The following is a 23,133-nucleotide window of genomic DNA, read 5'->3' on the forward strand; positions in this document are numbered from 1 at the left end:
GCAGCTGCAGTGCTGGCCAAACTCAGCCAACGTCCTGACCGGCACCAGGAAATGAATAAAGCTCAATTAGCCACTTCTGGGGAACAGGTAGGAACATGGAGGAAGAAGAGGATTAGAGGAGAAAACAGCTTTTTAAAAACCCTATGTATAAAACAGATCAAAATATCCCCAAAGCCCAACTATTCTTTTTTGGCTTGAAGTAAAATTCTAGATTATAAGATTAAATATCCTTATTGTGTCAGAGAAAGTTTTATCCACTGAGAGGTAATGACTTTGTTGTCAAAAGTGGTACTTTATACAAATAGAATATTGCAAGATGTATGCTTATACACAGGTAGATATAGACAAATGCACTTCCTTACTTGGACCTAGAAGCAATGACCCCCACCACCACCCCCGCAACAGCATCAGTGAGCACACCTAGCACCTCAATCTTGGCTTCCATAATAATACCATTCTTTAATAAGAGACCCAAGCTCCTGGGAAAAATGGCTAATTCCAGGACTGGGGGAAGAAATAGAGAAGATGATTCTAGAGCATATTACAATGACAAAAAGTAAGGAACTGCTAAAACCAAAACAAACCCCAGTGGTGGGACATGGAGAGCACTTGAAAGAGTGCCCATGACCAATGTTGGAACAATTTGAGCAACAAATTTAATAGCCTAGTAATGAATTAAAACCCAAAGTATAAAATAGATCTCCACAAGTCCATACTGAGATAAATAAATGAGGGAATGAATAAATCACTTGGGGAAAGGGACCTAGTCTTGCATGCAAAAGAATTCCAAATTATTTATGTAGATACTCGGCCTTCAAGGAGGTGAAGCAAAACTTCCCCATCCTTAAGTGTGGGCTGCACGTGGTGTGGGAAAGAAGTGAAAGAGTGACTTTACAGTGGAGAAAACTAACACATGTCCCCTCAGCCAGGCGATCAAGGTCAACATGAACAGTAAGTACTAAGTCATGCAGACAGTATGTGCCCTTGGCATGATGCGATGAAGATGGCACTTTCCTTCCATGGTCTTCTTCCCACCTCCCCCCAACAGACCCCATAACTTCGGTCTATTCATGAGAAAATTATCAGATAAATATTAGCGGAGGGACTTTCTACAAAATACCTGACCAATATACCTCGAAATAGCCAAGGTCATCAAAAACCAGGAAAGACTGAGAAATGGTCATAGCCAAGAGGAGCCAAAGTTGTAATGACTAAATGTAACATAGTGTTCCGATGGGACCCTGGGGGGTGGCACATTAGATAAAAACTAAGGAAACTTAGAAAAAATATGCACTTTATTTAATAGTCATAATTTTTAATAATAATGTATCAATATTGGTTTATTAGTTGCAAGACATGTACTATAGTAATGTAAGCCGGTTAATAATAATGGAAACTGGGTGTGGAGAATATGGGAACTCTCTGCACTATTTTGCAATTTTTCTGTAAAACCAAAACTATTAAAAAAATTAAGTTTTTTTTCAAAACTGGTACTTATGTCTAAAAGTTTGAATCTGTTACACTTCAGACATGAATGGTCATCAAAACGACATCAGGTCTTGGCTGGTGTGGGTCAGTTGATTGAGTGCGGGCCTGCAAACCAGAGGATTGTGGTTCAATTCCCAGTCAGGGCACATGCCTGGGTTGCAGGGCCAGGTCTCCAGTGAGAGGGTGTGTAAGAGGCAACTGCACATTGATATTTCTCTCTGTCTCTTCTTCCTTTCCCCTCTAAAAATAAATAAATAAAATCTTTTAAAAAACCACATCAGCCATAAACTGTTGTTTCTGTAGCAGCCACACCCTCTCTGTCTGAGGGTGTTCAAGGCATTGCCCTTGGTACTGCTCTTCTGGTTTTTCTCCCTCTTTCACTTTCACCACCCAGTGTAGAGAATGAAACCATTTTAGTAGCAAATAACAACATTCAACTGTGCAAATATTTATTGGGTACCCAGGTTGTGCTTTATCTGAGAATGCAGTGCAGTCCCTGCAGCCGAGGTGTGGGCAGTGTGGTAGAAGACACACATTTCCCCAGCAAGCGCTCCTAGGTCCGAGAGCGTGCGGAATGGAGCACACAGTGGGGCACACAGTGGGGCACACAGGGAGGCAGTGGTCAGGGTCAAGTGTGAAGAGCCTGGTGCTGTAGGACGAGGAGTGAGATGCCACTGCAGGGCTTTTGAACAGGTAAATTACAGGAGCATATTTTCATTTGAGAAAGCTAATTCCAATTCTGATATGGAAAAGGGAAATGCAGTTGTTAATCTTATACTCACCTCCCCCTGGTCTGAGTACAGGAATCTAGGGTTCCTTCTGAATGCCTCAGTTTAACTCAGCGAGCCATTGGCAGGGCTCACCCTGGGATCTGGGCACAGACACAAAAGGGCAAAGATGACTTGAGTCCTGCCCAGTCCGAGAGGTGAGTCACTGGGCTTTGCTTAGCATATGGCATTGACCTCATTCAGATGTTTTTAAATTGAATTTGTTGGGGAGACATTGGTTAATAAAATCAGACAGGCTTCAGGGGCACAGTTGTGTAACGCATCATCTGTCTATCGCCTTGTGTGCTCACCACCCAAACGCACGGCTCTTCCCATTGCCATTTTTGCCTCCCTCTACTTCCTCACAACTCCCCACCCCCATTTCCTTCTGGTGACCGCCATAGTGTTGTTTATCTTTGAGGTTTGTTTTTGTTTCTATTTTGCTTAATCCCTTCACCTTTTCCAATCAGCCTCCATGGTAGATTTCTTATTTTCTGAGCCGTTAACTCAGTTTCCTCAGACGCATCACTGGGCCAGAAGGGCAGAGTCGTCGTGGCCGGTCCCCAGTTCTCACCACCATAGAGCTCCCATGGCCGGCACCCTGTGGTGAGGGAATCTGGTTTCTCTCGGGACTCAGACTCGTGGCCCTGTTATCGGGACCTCAAGTGCACTGTGCGTCCATGCTTCCTGAGGCCAGAGGCACATTCTCTGAAGAGACCATTTAAACACAGACCCTGTGCTAAATCGAGACTAGGGGTCAGCACAGCGTAGCCCGTGGCCCAAGGCCTCTTGCCATCCATTTTGTGTTAAGAGTTTTATCCGAACACAGCCTCGCTCATTTGTTCTGTGTTATCTATTGGCCGTGACTGCTGTGATGTGCAGTGGCGGAGTGCGGTGGTTATCACAGAGACCAGGTGGCCTGCAGAGCCCGCAGGTGGTACGGTTTGGATCTTTACAGGAGTTTGCCGACCCCTGGTCTACTGTCCAATAGAAATACGGTGCAAGGCACATGTGTGAGCTGATAACACTTTCTAGTGGCCACATTTTAAAAAGTGAAAAGAAACAAATGAAGTCAATTTTAATGCTTTATTTAACCTATGTCCAAAATATCATTTCAACCTGCCATGGCTATCAAACACTACTGAGGCACTTTATGTTCTTTTCACATGCTGTCTTCAAAACCCAGTGTGTATTGATGCTGCCAGCACAGCTCACTTCAGACCAGCTGCATTTCAGGTGCTGGAGAGCCTCCCACAGCACTTGGACCCCTGCAGGGTGAGACCAGGCCTCAGTGCAGAGGTCAGTCAGCCTTGACAGGGCGCTCAGGCTGGAGGGGGAGAGTTTTTCTTGAACTGACACTCCAGTCCTGCCTCAGAGATATCATCCCCTTCCCTCAGAAGGTGGCCCAGCATAAAAAAGACAAATTTACTTTTCTAGTTGCAAAATGTGGCAACCCCCTTGCTCCTGAGTGTGTGCTGATCTTGTACTTTCAATATTAGGCATCCTCAAAGGGCCCTGCATGGCTCATGGTGGTTCAGCTCTTCTGATTCTGGGTCCTTTCTTTGGTGGTTAAAATCATCCGGTGTGGTTCGGCTGGTTGGAGCATCATCCTGTAACCTAAAGGTTGCAGGTCCAGTTCCTGATCAGGGCACAACCAGTCAGTGCTTCTCTCTCTCATTGATGTTTCTTTTCTCCCTTCCACTCTCTAAAAGCAATGAAAATGTCCTTGGGTGAGGATTTTTTTAAAAATCTGCAAGACAGATGTCAGTATCAGCACTATAAAGCTCACTTTCCTTGGCCCACCAGAGCTAGAGGGGAGGTAGCTGGAAGTAGGGCCTTGTTTCTTACTGTCCTGAACCTCTGCCTCAGAGCATATAGTCAGTTATGGGACTGTCTGTACGTTTGACCTCTCCTCTGGTATTTCTTCAGCTGACTTCCTACTTGTACGCAGAGGGATCACCCTGAATAGCATTTAAATAGCTATCTTTCTAGAATTACTGGTGCTTGTGGTTTCCTTGATCCTGTTTCGGAATTTAGTCAACTCTTTCCCCCAGAACATTTAAACTCTTTTCGCCATCAGGGCCTTCATGGCCTATGGCATCCTTTTCCACCATTAATGGACATGCCTCTGTGAACATTTATCCGCTCACCCCATATTCCCCAAGCACTGCTCTGTGCTCGGCAGCTGCAGTCGTGGGAGGTGCAGCAGTGAGATGCAATCACCGGCAGTCAAGCGAGAGGCGCAGGCTCCTGGAAACACAATTCTGGTGCAAGGCGAGACGTGGGACAGCTTGCATGTGGACACCCAGAGAAGAGCCGCCTAGGGGAGCCTGGGGGTGGGGGGAGAGGGAAGATGGGAGAAAGGCAATGTGTCATGTCCTCAGGTTCAGTGCACAGCGACCTAACGACTTGCTTTTGTTCCTGCAGGCCAGAGCCCAGAAAGTCCTGCAGAAGCTGGGCGACGTACAGGAAATATTTCACAAGAGGCAGATGAGTCTGATGAAACTGGCTGCCAGACAGACTCGCCCTGTGCAACCTGTGGCCCCCCATCCTGAGTCTTCCCCAAAATGGGTGTCACCAAAAACCAGCCAGCCCTCTGTCTTGGGTAGGTTATTTGGAGAAGAAAGCTTGTGGCTTTATGTTTTATCATTGCCCATGAGTGTTTAAGATGACTAATAGTTGTTGTTTTGACAGATATTATTTAAAACAAACTACAGATATAAAATAGTGTAGGCATTGAGGACTTACAAAGTTTGATAAAATTTTGGATGCAAGGAGAAGCTCACAGTCTAATAGAATAATAATATAAACACACAAATAATATTAGTATAAAATAGGCTCCATTAAGGACCTTTAAAAGTTCTTTCTACCAATCCCACATGGTCTTGATTACTATAGTTTATTACTAAGCCTTGAGATCAGTTAGTGTAAGTCTTGTAACTTCATTATTTTTCAAGATTGTTTTGGGTATTTTGGGTCCTGTACATTTCCATAAAAATTTTAGAATCATCTTTCAATTTCTGCTGGGATTATGGCTCAGATTTCACTGTACAGATCACCTTGGGGAGAACTGTTATTGTGCCAATATTGAGCCTTGTGGTTCATAACGATTATAACTCTCCATTTCTGTAGGTCCTCTTTAATTTCTCTTGGCACTATAGCAGTTTTTAGTGTGAAGTTCTTAGGCATTTCATTTTTTTTACCCCTATAGTAAATAGAATCACCATATATAACTATCACAGGAATATACTCCTAAATGGAAATATAGTATGTCATCTATGAACAGGGACAATTTTACCTCTTCTGTTTCAATCTCTAGGCCTTTTCTTTTCCTGCATCTTATTCTATTGGCTGGAGGACCTCCAGTACAGTGTTGAGTAGAAGTGATAAGGGCAGACATCCCTATCTTTTCCTCATGTTAAGGGAAAGAGTTCATGTTTCATCTTGAGGTGTGATGTTAGTCAGTGTTTTACAGATATCTTTTACCAGCCCGAGGATGTCTTTAACAGACTAGGCCTGTCTGTACCTAGTCTGATGAGAGTTTTCATCAAGACTGATTGGAGTTTTTCAGATGCTTTTTGGTGCTGTGTATTGAGACGAACATATGGTTTCCTCCCTTATTGTTAATATGGTGAATTAGAGTGACTTATGTGCAGATGTTAAAACAATCATACACTCCTGGGAGAAACCACTCTTGGACATGATGCACATGTTATTTGCTGCTTCATTTTGAAACTTTGTTATTAAGCAGATGCTTATTCATATTTGTATCTTCCAAATATACTGGCCCTTTTATAACTATAAAATGTCTCTCCTTCCCTCCTTATCTTTAGTAAAACTCTGTCTTAAAGTCTGTTTTGTCTGTTATTGATACAGCCTTCCCAGGTTTCTTATGCTTAGTGTTTGCATGAGATACTTTTTCCATTCTTCTATTTCTCTTTTTCTTTTAAAAGTGTATTTCTTGTAGGTAGCATATAGTTGGGTCCTACCTTTTTAAAACATTCTGTTAACCTCTGCCTTCTAATTGGAGTATTCAGTCCATTTATATACAATGTAATTAAGGACATAGGTGGATTTAGAGCTACTATTTTGTTATTTGTTGTCTATTTGTCTCATATGTTTTTAAAAAATTTCTCTGTTCTTCTTTTCCTGCCTTTTTTTGGGTTAGCAAATTTTTTCTTGTCTTCCTTTTTAATTCTTGTTGATTTTTTAGCATACATATGTTTTTGCATTGTTTCCCCCCAGATGTTTCTTTCAGGGACTGTTGCATGCATCCTTAATTTACAGAAATCTACTTCAAGTTAATGTTGTACAGTCTTTGAAAAATACAGGAAATTTGCACCAGCATATTTCCACACACTCCACCCGTTCTCTGTGCTATTCTTACCACGAACCTTGTGTCTGCCCATGTTGACTCCCCCAATATTGTGATATAATTTTTGCTTTAAACAATCATAGGTGTTTTTAAAAAATTAACAGAAAGGAAGAAAAAAGAAAATGTATGTATTCTTTTATATTTACCATCCTATTCACCATTTGCAGTCTTCTTTATTTCTTTATTTCAGTTAGCCATTTCACTTCAGGTGGAAAAACTTCCTTTAGCATTTCTTGCTGTGTAGCTCTGTTTGCAACAAATTCTTTCTGTTGTTATTTACCTGAAAATTATGGGGTCTTCTGATTAATTCTCTGTTTGTACAACTTGCAGTCCTTTGTCTTTTATCATATATTCCAGTTTTTAGAAAACTTGATTAGAGTTTAGTGCATTTCTTCCTGAATTTTTCCATGTGCACCTGTGTGCATGCACACACACACACACTCAGACACACTTATGGGCACATACCAGAGATATGTACAAACACTCACACACATGGAGACATCCTTCTTGGATGGCAGGAAACAGGACTTCCTTCTCCTGATCTCTCCTCTAGGCCTCTTTCCCCAAACTAAATTATGTTTACTTCCGTGCCTTTGCTTCTCTCATTGTTTTAAGGGATACATGTTTGTTACAGGTAAATATAGCAGGAATGATGAATTGTTTCTGTTTTCAAACCCACGATTTAATCATAGGTAATGAACCTCCTAAGGTAAACAGATCTTTGTCGTGTCTGAACATGTATCGTTGACCTTGGTCAAGCGACTTGTTCATTTTGCAGAACAATCCTATGCTTGTGTTTTGGAGCATAATGACAAGAGTGTGGGCTCAGGCAGGTCACTAACAGGATTTTCAAACACTTTTGTCTGATTCTTGGTAACCAAGTCTGTGCCAAGGTAAACTATTCTATTTCACAGTGTGAGGAACATGGGCAGAGAGCTTAGAGATGGGAACTGAAATGTTAGCTCTGACTTTTGTTAGCTAGGTTCTTGGGTAGAACATTTAATCTCCCTGAAGTTAAATAAAGAATGTGAACAAAGTTCTTTTTAATACCATGTGGCTATACTAATAGCTAAAATGTACTGAGTATTAATATGATCTAAACACTTTGTAGCTATTAACTCACTAAAGTCTCATAGCAACCCAGTCCTATAGGCTTTCTCATCATTCCCCACTTTCCAGTGGAAGAAGCCAATGCACAGGGATTTCTCCGTGATGTGCATCTCATACATGAAAGAGCAGGACTTGAATGAAGGCAGTATGGCTCCCACATCTCTGCCTTTAATTTTGTCATTGTACTTAATGGTGTTAAAGGGCAGGTGCTTCTCAGTCATGGGTATTGCCAATTACAGTGAATACGTGTTCAGTATCCAATTATTATACCTGGAATCACTCAGCGTATGGAGATCCTGCAGAAAGTGAGGAGCCCAGAGGATTGCCCATTGCCATAGAGCAGCTTCATGGGGGCAGTGCACATGCACTTCACAGATTTCAGCAGAGCCTCCATGAAAAACTCATAGAAAGCCCAAGATGCGTCCAGTTGGCTCATAGAATCTGAGCGTTGCCAGGGGCTCCTGGAAGTTAGATGGGTGCCTCCACCAAGGCCACCACACATAAGAATCGGAGTGATATACTGGTGGCATTAGATGGATGGCATTTTGACCAGGAAACCCAGAAACTAAGTTTACCTACCACTTCAGCAATCACCACAGCAACTCAACTTAGGTTTGTTAATCAACTGCCTCAACACAGTCCGGCTACTTGTTCAAGTCAGACCAAGAGCTGAGTGATTTATAAGCCAAACCACTAAATTAATGGCAGGTTTTCTTTGTCTCTTTAGCTTCTCTTCAGAAAACATCTGAGCAACCCTACGCAGAGACAGATTGGAACTCCCTGGAAAAGGAAGCTGACGAGACTAAATTTGAAGGCAAGGTAAGATCACCTTTCTTTCACTGGTACAGGTTTCTGACATGAGAGACTACCGCTGCTAATTAGCAATCAGTCAAGTCCCCCTGTTTCATAGCTATCATCAGTTCCAGAAAGCACACCCATAAAGGCCTGTAGCATAGACTAGTGCTCCCAAGAGTTGAGGTTTATAGGATTTCTTCCTTTTCTTTCTTGTTAACTGCAACTAGATATGAAAAACCACTTGGTAATATGTAATTGTTAGCAGATATTGTTTTATTGAGGGAAGTCATTTTATTCATCCCTGTGACCTGACTTCATATTTAAAATTGGTAGAATGGCATATATAGTCTATGCATAAAAAGCACATGAAAAAATTGTGTAAGAGCTACGCACACACAGAGCGCACGTGTAACTGGTGAGCTCTGAGTAAATCCTGAGGATTGCGCCGATGTCATTTTCCTGGTTTTAATGTTATGCTCAATTCATGTAAGATGTAAATGCTGGAGGAGGCTGGGGGCAAGGGTGCACAGGACTTCTCTGTATATTTCTTTGTAATCTCATGGGACTCTATAATTATTTCAAAATAAAAGTTCGAAAGAAAAAGAGCATAAGCTTTGGACTCAGGCAGACCTGAATTTAAGCAACATAACCTCTCTAAACTTCACCTGTAAAAACAGAATAACAATAGCTACCTCCTGAAACTGTTTAGAGCATCAAATGAAAATAAGAAAATTGCCAAGCACTGTATAACTGTAAAGTAACATTATACTTAAAAAACTGGAAGGAAATGAATTATAAGTATATGCTGTGGCACACCTACCCCAGAGAGGTCCCCTGTCCCCTGCTTCATTGAAAATTAAATGTCTGGCTGGATGAATGTTTCTGAAACCAGAGGCCAGGAGAACATGGGCTCAAATGCACTCGAGCAACAGTTTGCATCCGTTATCAATTCCTAATGTGTCTGAATACAGGACTCCATGGGGACTCCGCTGACCATCAAGGAGTCAGGCCACGAGCTAATCTTAGACTTTTCTTCCTGGAGGCAGAAACACAGTGAGAATGAGCTCCCAACAGACTTTTCTTAGAGAGAAAAAGCTGCATTCTTCTGTAATTTGTTTGGATATCGCTGTGCTATATTCTGGGCAGATTAGGACACTGTCATTGCTGTTCCAGAATCTCTCATGGTTAGAGAATTGCACCACCGTGTCTTCCAGAGTTAGGAAACAGTCTGCAATTTTATAAGCCTTGATTAATCATTTAAAAAACCATCAACTTTTGGAAATGGGTAAATGAAATGCTTCACCAGACTTGACATCCATGAAGTCTGTGGAATCATTTAAGTGACATTAAAAAAGAAAAGGGTTGCTTTTAAACTGAGCAGGCTAGAAGGGAGTGGCATGAAATATTTAAAGTGATCAAAAGCAAGGACCTACAGCCAAGACAGATTTACCCAGCAAAGATATCATTTAAAATTGAAGGAGAAATATAGAGCTTCCCAGACAAGAGGGGGAAAAAGCTAAAGGAGTTTATGGAATTTAAAGAAGTCAGTGGAATTTATTCCTGGGTTGCAAGGTTGGTAAAATACCTGCCAATCAAGAAATGTGACAGACCATATAAAAAAATGAAGGAGAAAAATCTTGTGATCATATCAATAGATGCAGAAAAAGCATCTGATAAAATTCAACACCAAACACAGAGTTGGAGAAATCATTCTACCTGATATGAAACTATACTACAAGGCCATAGTAATGAAACAGCAAGGGACTTGCACAAAAACAGAAACACAGATCAATGGAATAGAACAGAGACCAGAAATAAACCCACACCATTATGGTCAATTCTTATTTAACAAAAGAAGCAAGAATATACAATCAAATAAAGATAGTCTGTCTAGTCAACAAATGGTGTTGGGAAAATTGGACAGGTATATACAAAAAAATGAAACTAGATGACCTTTTTACACTGCATAGAAGAAGAAATACAAAATGGATTAAAGACTTAAATGTTAAACTTGAAATCATAAAAATCCTAGAAGGAAACATAGGCAGTAAAATATCAGATATTTTACATTGCAACGTTTTTTCTGATATATCTCCTCAGGCAAGGGGAACAAAAGAGAAAATAAATAAATGGGACTACATCAATCTAAAAAGTTTTGCATAGCAAAGAAAACCATCAAAAAAATGAAAAGACAACCCACTGAATGGGAGAACATATTTGCCAGTGATACCTTTAATAAGGGGTTAATATCCAAAATTTATAAAGAACTTTGCAATACAACACCAGAAAAACAAACAATCCAATTTAAAAAGTGGGCAAAAGACCTGAATAGACAGTTCTCCAAAGAAGACATACAGATGGCTTATAGACATGAAAAGATGCTCATCATCACTAATCATGAGAGAGATGCAAATTAAAACCACAATGAGATATCACCCCATACCTATCAGAATGGCCATCATCAATAAATCACTAAACAACATGTGCTGGTGAGGAAGTGGACAAAAGGGAACCCTTCTGCACTTTTGGTGAGAATGCAGATTGGTATAGCCACTGTGGAAAGCAGTGTGGAGCTACCTCAAAAAATTAAAAAAGGAATTGCCTTATGACCCAGCAATTCCACACTTCTGGGAATATTAAAAAAAAACCCTCTGAAACCTAGTTTGAAAAAATATATGCACCCTTGTTTGTTGCAGCATTATTTACATTAGCCAAAATTTGGAAGCAGCCCAAGTGCCCGCCAGTGGATGAATAGATAAAAAAACCTGTGTTCTTTACAAAGTAGAATACTACTCAGCCATGAAAAAGGAGATCTTGCCCTTGCTGGTGTGGCTCACTTGGTTGGATCTTCGTCCCAGAGCCGAAAGAGTGCAGGTTGGACTCCTGGTCAGAGCAGTTGACTAGGCTGCGTGTTTGATCTCTGGTCCAGTGCCTGTGATCCCTGGTCCGAGCGTGTGCGGGAGGCAACCAATTAATATCTCTCTCTTACTTAGATGTTTCTCTCCCTTCCTCTCTCTCTAAAGCAAAGAAAAATACGCCCTCAGGTGAAGATTTAAAAAAAGTAAAGGGAAAAAAAAGAAGGAAATCTTAACTTTTGCAACAGCATGGATGAACTTGAAGAGTTTAATGCTGAGTAAAATAAGCCAGTCAGAGAAAGACAATCACCATATGATTTCACTTATATGTGAAACCTAATGAACAAAATTAACTAAAAAAAAAAAGACAAAAACCAGACTCATAGATGTATAGAACAGATGGACAGCTGTCAGAACATAGGGGTTAGGGGGACTGGGTGGCAAAGGTGAAGGGATTAAGCAAAATAAATATATTTCTATAAGTCACATTGATTATTTACTTCTATCTTACATACTGGTAAAAACAGCCAATGTAGAAGCAAAGGCTTAAGTTAGAATCCAAGAAGCTCTGACAACCAGACTTTTGGTTTCTTCCTTCTGCTGTTAATTTAGACTCCAAACCCATCCTGCCAAGCTGCTAGGTCCCTCTGCGCCTAGGCAGATCCCCAGCAGAACACGTAGTGTAAGTAGACAAAAGTCTGTATGATAGTCATCTTTCTGGGCTTCTGTTTTTTTCTTACTGTTACTTTGTTTGTGTATTTAATGAAGGGCTTCGCATGTAATACTTAACAGTCAAGGTGGGGGTGGAGCTGGGTGGGAACGGAGCTACCGAACTTCCTCAGTGTGGCAAACAGAAGCTGCTCTGACTTCTGCTTCTAAAGCCCAGGGCTGTAAGAAGCAGTGTGAGCAGAAGAGAATCCACGCAGGCAGTCGTGAACAACACGAGTAGGAAGAGTGAGGATTTGTGCATTAAATCCCCAAATTCTAGATTAAAAAATCAATTTAGAACCAATAAATGCAAAAGTATTTCCCAAGGTGGGGAGTAAAACCAAGGAAATCATAAGTCCAAAACAGGTAAGAAAGCTAGTAAGAAAGGTTGGAAAGCTAGTAAGTAGGTTAGAAAAAAGGTCTAGATTCACGTTGGCATGGTCTACATATTACTGAACCCAAGAGGTTCGCAGCTTGGAGTGTTCCTGGTTGTAGCAAAATAGTTTTATTTACCTGCTGCAAGTAGAGGAGACAGGGGATTCATACGCAAAGTTCTGTCTTCCCTGAAGGGTGGTTTAGCCATTGACACTCATATTTAGTCAATTACCTGTTGATTTCTTCTTTGCAGTTGGCTGCACTTACCTGGTTGAGTTCTTGTCAGGCTCATCCTGTTTATAGCTGGTCTGCAAAATACTATGCTGCATTTTAACATTTAGCAAGAATAGCATTTCGTAAGACTGGTCCAGACCTGGAGACCCTCGTCCTGTCTAACAATCCCCGCCATGAGATATTTTACTCCTCCTTGTTGAAGGAATGGGGATGAGGGTCATACTTTTGTACAAGCTTCCTGATGAACATGGACAGGGTACATCTTTGAGATCTAGCAGTAAAATTCTCTGGCTGCCTGACTTATGAACGTCCTGGGGTCCCCTAGGTTCTGGGATTCCCGAGGACAGGAGTGACTAAAGACAGCATTCCTCTAACAGGAGACATGTGCCATAAGAGGTGAAGCAGAAGCTGGGGGAAAATCTAGGGGACCGAGAACCTACCGAGAACAAGCTCAGTGGACGAAGCACAGCAGTCCCAGAGGGGAAGGGATGCAAGATATGAGTTCTGCACGGTATCTAGTCGGTGTCCACAGCTTCTCAAACACACTGACACCTGTCGTGTGGCCGAGCGAAGAGCTGCTCCTCGTAAGGCACCTTGGCCTGGGGGAAGGAGGGAGTCCTGACAAGGCCCTCTGCCTCTGCTCTTTTGGGACACTGCACCCCAGAGAAGTCCCTGCAATGGCAGCAGGCACCCCCGGGGAACATAAACTCTGCAGGTGTAAGTGTACACATGTACACATACAGAAGGAGGGAAAGGCCAAACATGTGAGGCCACAGTGTTCAGGCCCAGCCCAAGGCCTTCTGTGTTGAGACATCCTGTTAGACACCACCCCTGGGTAAACCAGCTACATAGCTGCAGTTCAGAGTCTAAAGCCCTTCTGAGCACACAGGGAGGAAGCATCACTTACTTGCAACCTCTTTATCCCCCAAACCTTCTGCCCAGCAGGCACTGGGATGGGCCTCAAGATGAGCAGATCACCTGAGGTCTATGTAACCCGCAGACCTCAGACTATGGCTCATCTTTCACAGACTATGGCTCCTCCACCCCTTGTCCCCAGTTTGGAAACATTAGGAGCTCAAGACTGAAAATGAAACAGCGGCAGGCGCAGGCTGTAATGAAACAGGAAGGAGAATCAAGGAGAGTCAGTGATGCCACGAGGGGCTCCACCCTCTGGCTTCCAGACTCCTACAGGAGGTGGGTTGAGAAGGCTTCCCCAAGCCTTTCCCACCCTGTCCCAGGCAGGTGGGATTGTGGGAGGCAGAGTACAGGGCCAGGATGCCTGGTTTAACAGCTGGGCTCACCTGCCACAATTCAGACCCAATCTGCAAAAAGGAAAGTTCTGGGTGGTGCGGCCTCTCTGCACCTGTCTCCCTTCCAGCCCGCGCCTTAGCAGTGCACTGTTCTGTTCCTAAGCTTCCATGGCTGCCTCTGGCTGCAACAAAACACTGGGCTGCTCCACCTTGCTGCATCCACAGCAGGGCAAATGCCCAGGTCAGCTCATCCCACTGCCAGTCAGCAGGCTCCCAAAGCCATAGGGGCCCATGCCCAGGCCAAGTGGGGGCCATGCCCTATAGATGGACACAGCTTAGAGGCACCCTGTCTTGCTCGTGGACACGAAGAGCAACCTCTCTCACCTCTACCTGTCCCACCCCACTGCCAACACATAGCTCTGGAGGAGAGAGGGAGCTTATGATGCTGCTCAGAAAAGAAGCTGAGGTCTGAGGCATCTTGTGGACTTGACTGGGCTCTGTCAAGGGAGTGCGTGGCTGTGCACTGCCCAGAGTCAGTGATCTCAAAACTGTCCTTGCAGGTGAGTGGACAGGGAACCAGTAAATTACTTAAGACCACTGTACACTCATACTGAAAACAAATCATTTCCCATGTCATTTCCACCTTCTTCCCACATTATGTGACTAGGAAGTCCACCCTTTTGGCTTTTGCTACTCAAAATACACACATGTGGTTGATTCTACCTGTTTCACTTTGCAAGTCCAGTGAAGCTGACTCAAACTACATTTTTAAATTATAGCAGACTTTGCTCTTTTCTGGCACCAATCCAGTCAGACAATCTTAGATTTATGTAGTTGTCAATATTCCTAGGATATTTGGCCTCTATTACTACATCTTTGGTAAAATTTCTGAAATCACACCTGCTAATAGAACATTTCTTTCTGCCCATGAGACCCTTTGAAGAGGTGTGGCAGGTAACTTTTTCCTTATCCTTCGGGGAGAGAAGCTGTAGGAATCTTACTCAGACAGCTTATAGATGAAACCAGCAATTCTTCCCCTGTAACCCCAAGCACATATCTTTACACTGTTAGCCATAGGCTGGCCCCCAAGTCCCACAGCCAGAGCTTTGCCACTCAGTCTTGCTTGTCCCCGAGCACCTCCACTGGAGGCCACATGCTGCCTTGCCCATCTCCTCAGTGAAGATGGTGCGGCCGGTCTGATGGGAATGTCCTTGCTGCTGAGGGAGCTGCTGGGTGCCCTCCCAGTTTCCCGTCACGGCTTCCATTCTGGCTGCGGATGCACAGAAAGTGCACCCTTCAGATGGACTCGGGGTGGGAGTTGTCGGGCAGAAGCTTACGTGTGGTCAGTAAGGGCTGAAACCCAAGGAAGCAAAGAAGCTGTACTTAGAATTCAGTGCCTCCCAAACCCACAGTAGACTCCCAGCCTGGAGCAAGGCTGCCTTGGACAGGACAGGCAGTTTCCTACCATTGACACATTTGTTATATTTCCTAATTTATACAAGCATTTAATTTAAGTCAAATAAACAGAGTTCTTTTTATCCGGTTCTGAAGGATGCACCCCAAGGAGCTGCATTCAGGGGTGAATCTGAGTTTCACATGTCCATGTAAGACAAACAAGGCAAATGCACAAAGAATACCAAAGTCAGACAACCAGACCAGGGGTCATCAAGAGAGCACATCTGATTTTTGTCCTGCAGGCACTCCTCAACTCTCCACAGTGAGACCTAGGTTGGACCCTGAATCCAGCATCCTGGAGACAGTTCCTGTCTGACCAACCAGAAACAAACACACTCCAGAGCTGAAGCTGCCTTTCCAACAACCCTAGACCTAAAACAGGACCAGAAACACTAATTAAAGTGACCACAGGGGCTGACCTACCGACTCCCTTCCAAAGTGCTGAACAAAACAGGTTCAGGTGGCCACTCTGCTTTGCTGTTGAGGCAAGCCAGGTAGCCATTCCAGTGGTCAGTACCAAACGGGAGTCTCCTATAGAACAAACCCTCCGTCCGGTGGAGACATGGCATGTAAGTCCTTGGCGAGCTGCTGCCCCTGCTGACTGCTTCGCCAAGCATCCACACCAGGCTCGGAAGGAGTCACTTAGGAGAGTTCAATCTGAGCTGACAAATTTGTTAATGAACTCAAAAGGGGCTCGCCATTTGGGGTGTTCCATTCAAGAACAAAAAAGAAGTGGTTGTTGCAAGGTAGTGCTATGTACTTGCAGCAAGTAGACAGGGATTCATATGCAAAGCTCTGTCTCCCCTGAAGGGTGGTTGAGCCATTGCTTATATATACTATTCAGTCAATTACGTGTTGATTTCTTCTTTGCACTTGGCTGCACTTACCTGGTTGAGTTCTTGTCAGGCTCATCCTGTTTACAGCTGGTCTGCAAAATACTATGTTGCATCTTAACATTTAGCAAGAATAGCATTTTATAAGACTGGCCCAGACCTGGAGACCCTCATCCTGTCTAACAGATAGGTTATTAAGTGGGGAACAAGGAAGTTGACTAACATGAAGAACAGTCATTGCTGCTTGTGTGATGTAGCCACTGCCGAAGACAGAACATGCATCAGACTCCATGTGATACTTCTGACATCTTTTTGGCATTTGGCCTGGAACTCAAAGATAAAATCAGTCCCTGAGAGCGAATCCTGACATTGTGATAAACGCCTCTCTGTGTCCTCCAGACTAAATGCTCAGAGTGAAAAAGAAAAGCTGTGAAGGAAAACCACTTACTACCTGCAACAAAAATAAAGATACGTTTTTATCATTGTCAGAGAACTCATTTCCATAAAATGTGTTCCGAATCCCCACAGGGTGATCCTCGTTGTGTGGTTCGTAGGGACTTAGCAGACTAAATGCGACAATGTTGCCGAGACTGTGGGCCTGGGCCTGGGCCTGGGCTCACCCACAGGCCTGGAGAAGCCCAGCGGTGGAAAGGGAGATTCGCTCTGGTTGCTGGCAGCGGTGCTGTGGTGCTTCCTGTCCAGCTGGAAGCTGAGAGCGTGACTCACAGGGGCTGCTCGCCTCACAGCCTCTGCAGAGCGAGAAAGGAGCCAGGGGCTGATGAGAATGCCTGTTTCCTGAAAGAACCCTCAGGATGAAGGAGGACCTACTGGCCGTGAGCAAACAGGCTCCTCCATAAAAATTTACAAAAACAGAAAAAGCCACGTTGGAAGGAAGCGGAGGGATGAAGGAATGGCTGCCCCAGCACCAACTGAGGGCCGGGCATCGTGCAGTGTGCTGCCGCGACCTGATTTTACCACAAGTCCTCAGCATCGTGTGAGGAAGATGATGAGTGTCCCTTGTTTTGTCCCTGGCACTGTTGAGACTCTGAGAAGTTAAGTGAGTTTCCCCAAGGGCCACACAACTAGTAAATGGTGACGCTGGGATTTGAAAGTAGCCATTTACTTAACTGCAGTTTACTTATCTAACTTAACCCATCTTCTTGATTACTTACTTAATCTACTTAATTAGCTGTTTGCTTAATCCCTCCAATTCTAAATTTCCTCTTCTGCAAAATAGGATTTTAAAAAGTGAACCCACAGGTGGTTTATTAAAGGAAAAGCGTGTCGGAAGCACAGAGTGTCACGGAGCGTGGTGCCTGACCCTGAGCAGATTCTTAGTAATTTTCATCTCCCATTTAGTCCAGTGTTTATAGATAGAATTTCTGTGTAAAAGATGAAAAGGAGCTGAAGCAAGGTCAGATTCGGGTCTTAGATTGAATAGCTTTTCCTAATCTCACCTGTGTACGTCTTGGCCGGACAACCACAGCTTAGGGCCAGGTGCCATTCCCTGCTTTCTGTTCCTTTGAATCCCACAAGCTTTCATTTATCTTCCTAGTTCGAAAGAGGAGAACTATGTGAACTCTGAGTATATTACTGTGTTCGCCTTCTATGATGTTTGAGGTCTAGTCATTCTTAGAGCTAATAAGAGATTCGGAGAATCCACCAAATTCTTGAGGCAGCCCCTAACCAAGCTCTCTGAAGAATTTCTAGGATGAAGTTTTTCAAACTCTCCTCGGTCCTGCAGTCCTGAGAAGCTTAGAGAGAAGGCAGACCCTCAGACCCCGTCATCAGAGATCCTGATTCAGAAGGTCTGGGGTAGGGTCCAGGAACCCGAACTTTTAACTTACATGTTTGGTGGCAAGAATGCAGGTGGGACAAGGACTTCAGTCACATTGGCCTAGAAGCTATATTCATTGGCCATAAGGACTTGGGATAAAGGTGAACTCATTAAGGTGGATACGAATCTCTTAAGCTAAGAGAAAATCCAAAATTCAGAGGCACAAGGGTGTGATTATATTAATCTATGATAACGTATTTTTACTGTGGGAGCTAAGAAGAGAAAATAGTAGTAAGACCGCTGTTGGCTTTGCTCTTTGACCAGTAAAAGGTTGACGTGACTGAAATGTTTCACAGGCCCATTTCAGGTAGCTTATTCAGCTCAATTTAATATATAACAGAGCAGGGCTCTGGGTCATATGGAAATAATTCTAACATGGGGCCTAAACTCAGGAAACTTACATGTTTCATGGGGAAAACGACGTATTTCCAAAAATTATATTATAAAGCAAATGACATACCTCAGAAGAAGGAATATAACATATTAAAAGGCAGTACAAAGCCCTGGCTGGTGTTGCTCAGTGGATTGAGTGCAGGCCTGCAAACTAAGGGATCGCAGTTCAATTCCCAGTCAGGGCACATGCCTAGGTTGCAGGCCAGTTCCTAGTGGGGGACACACGAGAGGCAACCATACATTGATATTTCTCCCTCTCTCCTTCCCTTCCCCTCTAAAGACAAATGAATAAAACCTTCTTTAAAAAAATACAGGGCGGTGCATAACTACTACATTTGTGATGCTTTCAGGAGGTGACATTTGAACTTAACCTGAAAGAATAAATACAACTGTGAGAAGTGGATAAGGCAAAGGAGGACATTCCTTCCAGGAAGGGGAAGGGTGTGAAGTCTCAGTTGCCTGAAGGAGCACAGGCTCTTCTGGGAGTGGTTTCCGAAAGCTAGGAAGGCCAACCAGAGAGACAGGCTGCTGCCGAAGGCTTTGGCTGACGGTCGTTGCCAGGGAGGCCGCCTGTGTATTAGAGAGGTAGCTCGGGGAAGACAATGAGGAGCAGATTAGGTGAAGGTGGGCAGACGGACCAGCTGCCCACTTTGTCACAGTCTGGGTGAGTGTCAAGAAAATTCGCAGCATATGGGGAACTTCTTTTTTTTTTTTTTTAATTTTATTTAGTTATTTTTCAAGTGCAGTTTTTTGTCTTCTTTTAATGTTCTAATACAATTATTTCCTTCACATTTCTTGGTTTGGGAATGAGAGGAAGGTATCTTGTGACGTGTTCCTTACTTTTGAGAACTTATTCAGAGCTACAGGCTTGCAAGTCTTTGTTAAAATAATGTTGCAATGTTTGCAGTTTTTTAAGAAGTTACTTCCCCCAAAACCAAAAATTATAGTGTTTAGAATATTCATCCAGCCTATAAAAAACCATTTAACTGGTAAAAACATTAAACTAATTACTAACAATGCTAGCTGGGAAACTTTAAATTATAGGTCAAAGAGACCCTGGGGAAATTTTGAAGAAGTAAAAGTTTGCATGTAGGAAGCATCCTATCTTTCTCTAATCACTTCCCATTTCCAGAAAGCCTCAGAACCACTCAGGACTGTCTCCTTGAGCCTGCCCTTCTTCTCCAAAGGGCTTCGGTCAACAGAATGTTCTAAAACATTCCTCTTCTCTCCTTTCCTTTTCAAAATCCCCCACCCAGTGCAGCTGGTCTGGACTGGAGACAGGAAAAATCTGAATGAGCTGGTTCACAGCAGTGCGTGGAGAATAAATGACTGACCGCCCCTTTAACCTCCAAATGTGTGCCTGCCATTTTTAAAAGGGGCTGCCAATACATACATACATACATACATACATACATACATACATACATAAAAAGAGGTTGCCTCATTTTCCGAAGGAATCCAGGTGATGGCCTGTTCAGGTGCATCGGTGAAGAGCAGGAGAAGATGTGATGTGCAGGGAAGGGCCGGCGAGTGACATGGAGCAAAGAGCAGACCAGCCGGCTTTCCATCCCGGAATCTGCTTCCAGGAGAGATTCTCGAAGTGGTTCTTGCTTTTCAAAGGTTCTTATTATTCTTCACACCAGAACCCACAAAACCTCAAAAATAAAAAAATTAAAAAGGGAGGGTTACCACCTTTGCCCCAGCAGTCCCAGCAGTGGAGAGGGGAGGCAGCCCAGCCTCTCCACACTGCTGGTTTGCACTCTGAACGGTGTCTCTAAGAACCGCCACCCCCCCACTGTAACGTCTCAGTGATTCTTCCTTGTCATACACTTCATTTATTTTTCTCATGTTTTCATAATTTACAGTGCCAGAAAATGCTTCACCTTAAACCATTCTCAGAGTGATCGCTCTTTCATACTTTAAGTGGTTCAACCCCTCATGTACCTTACCTGTACTCAAAATGAGGTCCAATTGCTTTCCCTTTAAAGATGTGTCATAATGTAATGAATAATACTTTTATCTTTAATTATCAGATACCATCACATTAAAAGAGTTGGAACTGAAATTGCTTTCCTAGTGCTGACGGTGAATCAGCAACTGGTGTTAGACCAGAGGAGTCAGACCCGAACTTGGTTCAGCAACCTCAGTTTTAAAAAAATATTTACTTGTTTATTCATTTTTAGAGATCAGGGGAGGGAGGGAGGGAGGGAGGGAGGGAGGGAGGGAGGTGGCTTTCAAAGGGCCGAAAGCAATTTTAGGAGTGTATACTGGTAACTTTTCCTTAACTAGGGACATGTGGCCACAGGAACATGGGTTGCTGCAACCCAGTCCATGCCCAGGCATTTCAGGAAGCCCAGGAGGGCATCCCACGCATGACAAAGTCTATGAGTTAGAGGAGTGTCATCATTCAGTGTAAAAGATGACAAAGGCCACACCTGCACCTCGAGTCATCATTATTTTTCCATCACTAGGTTGTCATGAAATAAGAGCTTCTACAATCCACCACACTGACAAGAGATCAATCAGGTTCGAAAGAGCACAACTCACTTTGTCAGCAGTAAGCAAGTTCCACAGTAAGAGGGAGTCTGGTTAATAACAGTGGCTCATCTATATAACCCTGCATTTAGAATCCAAAGACAGATAAGACTGGGGTTCAAAGTCCGTGGGGATTTAGGGCACAATAATGTCACAGAGGAGGCACTGGAGAAGGATGCAATGTAACATTAACTGCTACAGTAATTAGTTCAACATTATCTAGAAAATGTGAACAAAGAGCTGTCTTTGTAGTGTGGCGAAAATAACTAGATTGGTTGGAATCCAGGGACTGGCGTTTACCTCTGTATAGTAACTAAAATAAAAAAGATATTCTATCCCTGGCTGTGTGGCTCAGTTGGCTAGAGCATCATTTCATGCACCAGAAGATTGTAGGTTCAATCTCTGATCAGGGCACATGCCTAAGTTGAGGGTTTGATCCTTGGTTGGTGCATACAGGATGCACCAATGTTTCTCTCTCTCCTCTCTTTCTCTCTCTCTCTCAAAATCAATGGAAACATATCCTCAAATGAGAATGGAATTTTATATATACATATATATATACATATGTATTTCATACACATATGAAATATATATATAATGTCTCTGCTCAATATATGTAATAGAGGTAACTAAAAATTCAGATTCTGAAATTATATCCTATTTTAAAAGAAAAAATACATAAACTTGGAATGTTGGAATGTAAGATTCCCCTTGTATTTTAGAGCTGAATTAGCAAAGCTAGTGTTCCAAATACTCCTTTATTTGTTAGCTTGCATTCCGGATATGATACCAGATTAGGGAAGACATGTATGAAAAGGACGAGAAAACCCATGATTCTGTTTTGGCCACTGAACATTTTTTTAATTGCCGTACCTGTGGTTGGCATTATGGATAACAAAGAAACTTCACCCTGACTGCTTTTGGGATGGACTCTCTTCTCATGCTGTCAGTGACCAAGAAGCTGCTCACTCTTGTCTGCTTTGCAAGACTTTCCCATCCGTTCCTCTGTCTGGGGAAAGCTCATTCTTCAACTTCCAGCTCTAAGTTACAAGGAATCTTTATGTTTATTCATTCAATTTCCCTTAATAATACTTTTGCAAGAGGGTTCTTTCTAAATCTATCCTCCTTTTTGTGAGAATGTAAAATAACTCATTTAAACAGAACCCAGCAGGCTGGAAGAACTCAAATCCTGGCTAGTTACCTGCTTGTTCATTATTTTAATACTTTTATCGTACTCTCTTTGCTATCAATGTTATACAAATTCACTTTCTTATTAAAATGATATTTTCTTGAGAGCAAACTGAGAGTGAGTCTTGCCTCTTATTGAGAATTAACTGCCTGGTATTGTTCTGAAAAAGAGCCACTGCAGTAGATAGTGGCAAAGGGTCTGTGTTCACGGGGAGGAGGTCAAGGTGGAGAGAGTGGGAGTGTGCCCAGGGTCTCGGAGCTGGCATGTCCGGAGCAGGGCCTCAGACCACCAGCTGGCTTTGAGCCTGAGCTGGTGGCCACTTTGCACTTCCTAAGGAACCAGCTGCTCTAAGAGGTAGCGTGACCCAACAGACAGATGATGACAAGCCTGTGAAAGCAGGCACCAGACTTACGTCAGCTCTGCCTCTAGCCTAGGGCAGGAGGCAACTTCTCCAGACCTTGATTTCTACCCAGAAGAGGAAAAAAAAAAAAGATATTTTGTCAAATAATCTCTTTATCTTTTAGCTTACACTCTGAATCTCTCTTCCGAATCGTCAGGAAAAAGGGAGGAGAGCAATTTTAATAGCCCGTCACTAAGCAAAAAGAATACCTGTTTTTTTGCTGCTCCTAAAGGAAGCAGGAAGGGCCAGCAGTAACAGACCCACACAATGGTTGGGGGAAACCCAGGGAGGAAAAAAATCGAGAAACTGGATAACTGGAGCTCAAGTGAAGAATTAAAGACAAACAAACAAAAACAAAGAAATTGAGGGGACTGAAGATAGATTTAGAGCTCCCCCACAAATAAAATAGACCGGCTTACCAAAATCTCTTTCACTTCAGAATGAAGAAACGCTGAAAGGCAGCCTCGGTGGGGAGAAGCCTGAGCTGGAGCAACCTGGGGGCCCTGAAAACCTCTCCCCCAGCAGGTGAGGTCA

The 23,133-nt window shown here is 43.2% G+C and overlaps 1 protein-coding gene and 1 long non-coding RNA gene across 11 annotated transcripts in view; one reads left to right on the plus strand and one right to left on the minus strand.

The window, feature by feature from the left end:
• Positions 1–23,133, plus strand: part of MCF2L2 (MCF.2 cell line derived transforming sequence-like 2) — a 211,617-nt gene that overhangs the window by 89,072 nt on the left and 99,412 nt on the right. For all 8 annotated transcript variants that reach the window (XR_008390153.1, XM_053657607.1, XM_053657610.1 and 5 more), the window contains 3 exons: positions 4,683–4,860; positions 8,468–8,559; positions 23,039–23,124. Coding sequence is in view for 7 of the 8 variants with exons in the window: in XM_053657607.1 (XP_053513582.1) it covers positions 4,683–4,860; positions 8,468–8,559; positions 23,039–23,124 (356 nt within the window). In the remaining variant the exon portion in view is untranslated. The remainder of the gene's footprint in view (positions 1–4,682; positions 4,861–8,467; positions 8,560–23,038; positions 23,125–23,133) is intronic.
• Positions 3,328–23,093, minus strand: LOC119056469 (uncharacterized). 3 transcript variants are annotated; one of them, XR_008390154.1, is made up of 6 exons: positions 23,019–23,093; positions 13,615–20,130; positions 9,356–12,796; positions 6,777–6,910; positions 4,406–4,585; positions 3,328–3,960 (listed from the first exon to the last, which is right to left on the minus strand). It is a non-coding gene; the product is annotated as an uncharacterized LOC119056469 (long non-coding RNA). The 3 variants fall into 3 exon arrangements; XR_005083887.2 differs by lacking the exons at positions 13,615–20,130; positions 23,019–23,093 and having other exon boundaries at positions 9,356–9,571; positions 11,373–13,137; XR_005083886.2 differs by lacking the exons at positions 13,615–20,130; positions 23,019–23,093 and having other exon boundaries at positions 9,356–13,137.

Source organism: Artibeus jamaicensis, unplaced genomic scaffold (assembly GCF_021234435.1).
Source record: "Artibeus jamaicensis isolate MK-2021 breed Jamaican fruit bat unplaced genomic scaffold, CSHL_Jam_final scaffold_474, whole genome shotgun sequence".
Taxonomy (NCBI): domain Eukaryota; kingdom Metazoa; phylum Chordata; class Mammalia; order Chiroptera; family Phyllostomidae; genus Artibeus; species Artibeus jamaicensis.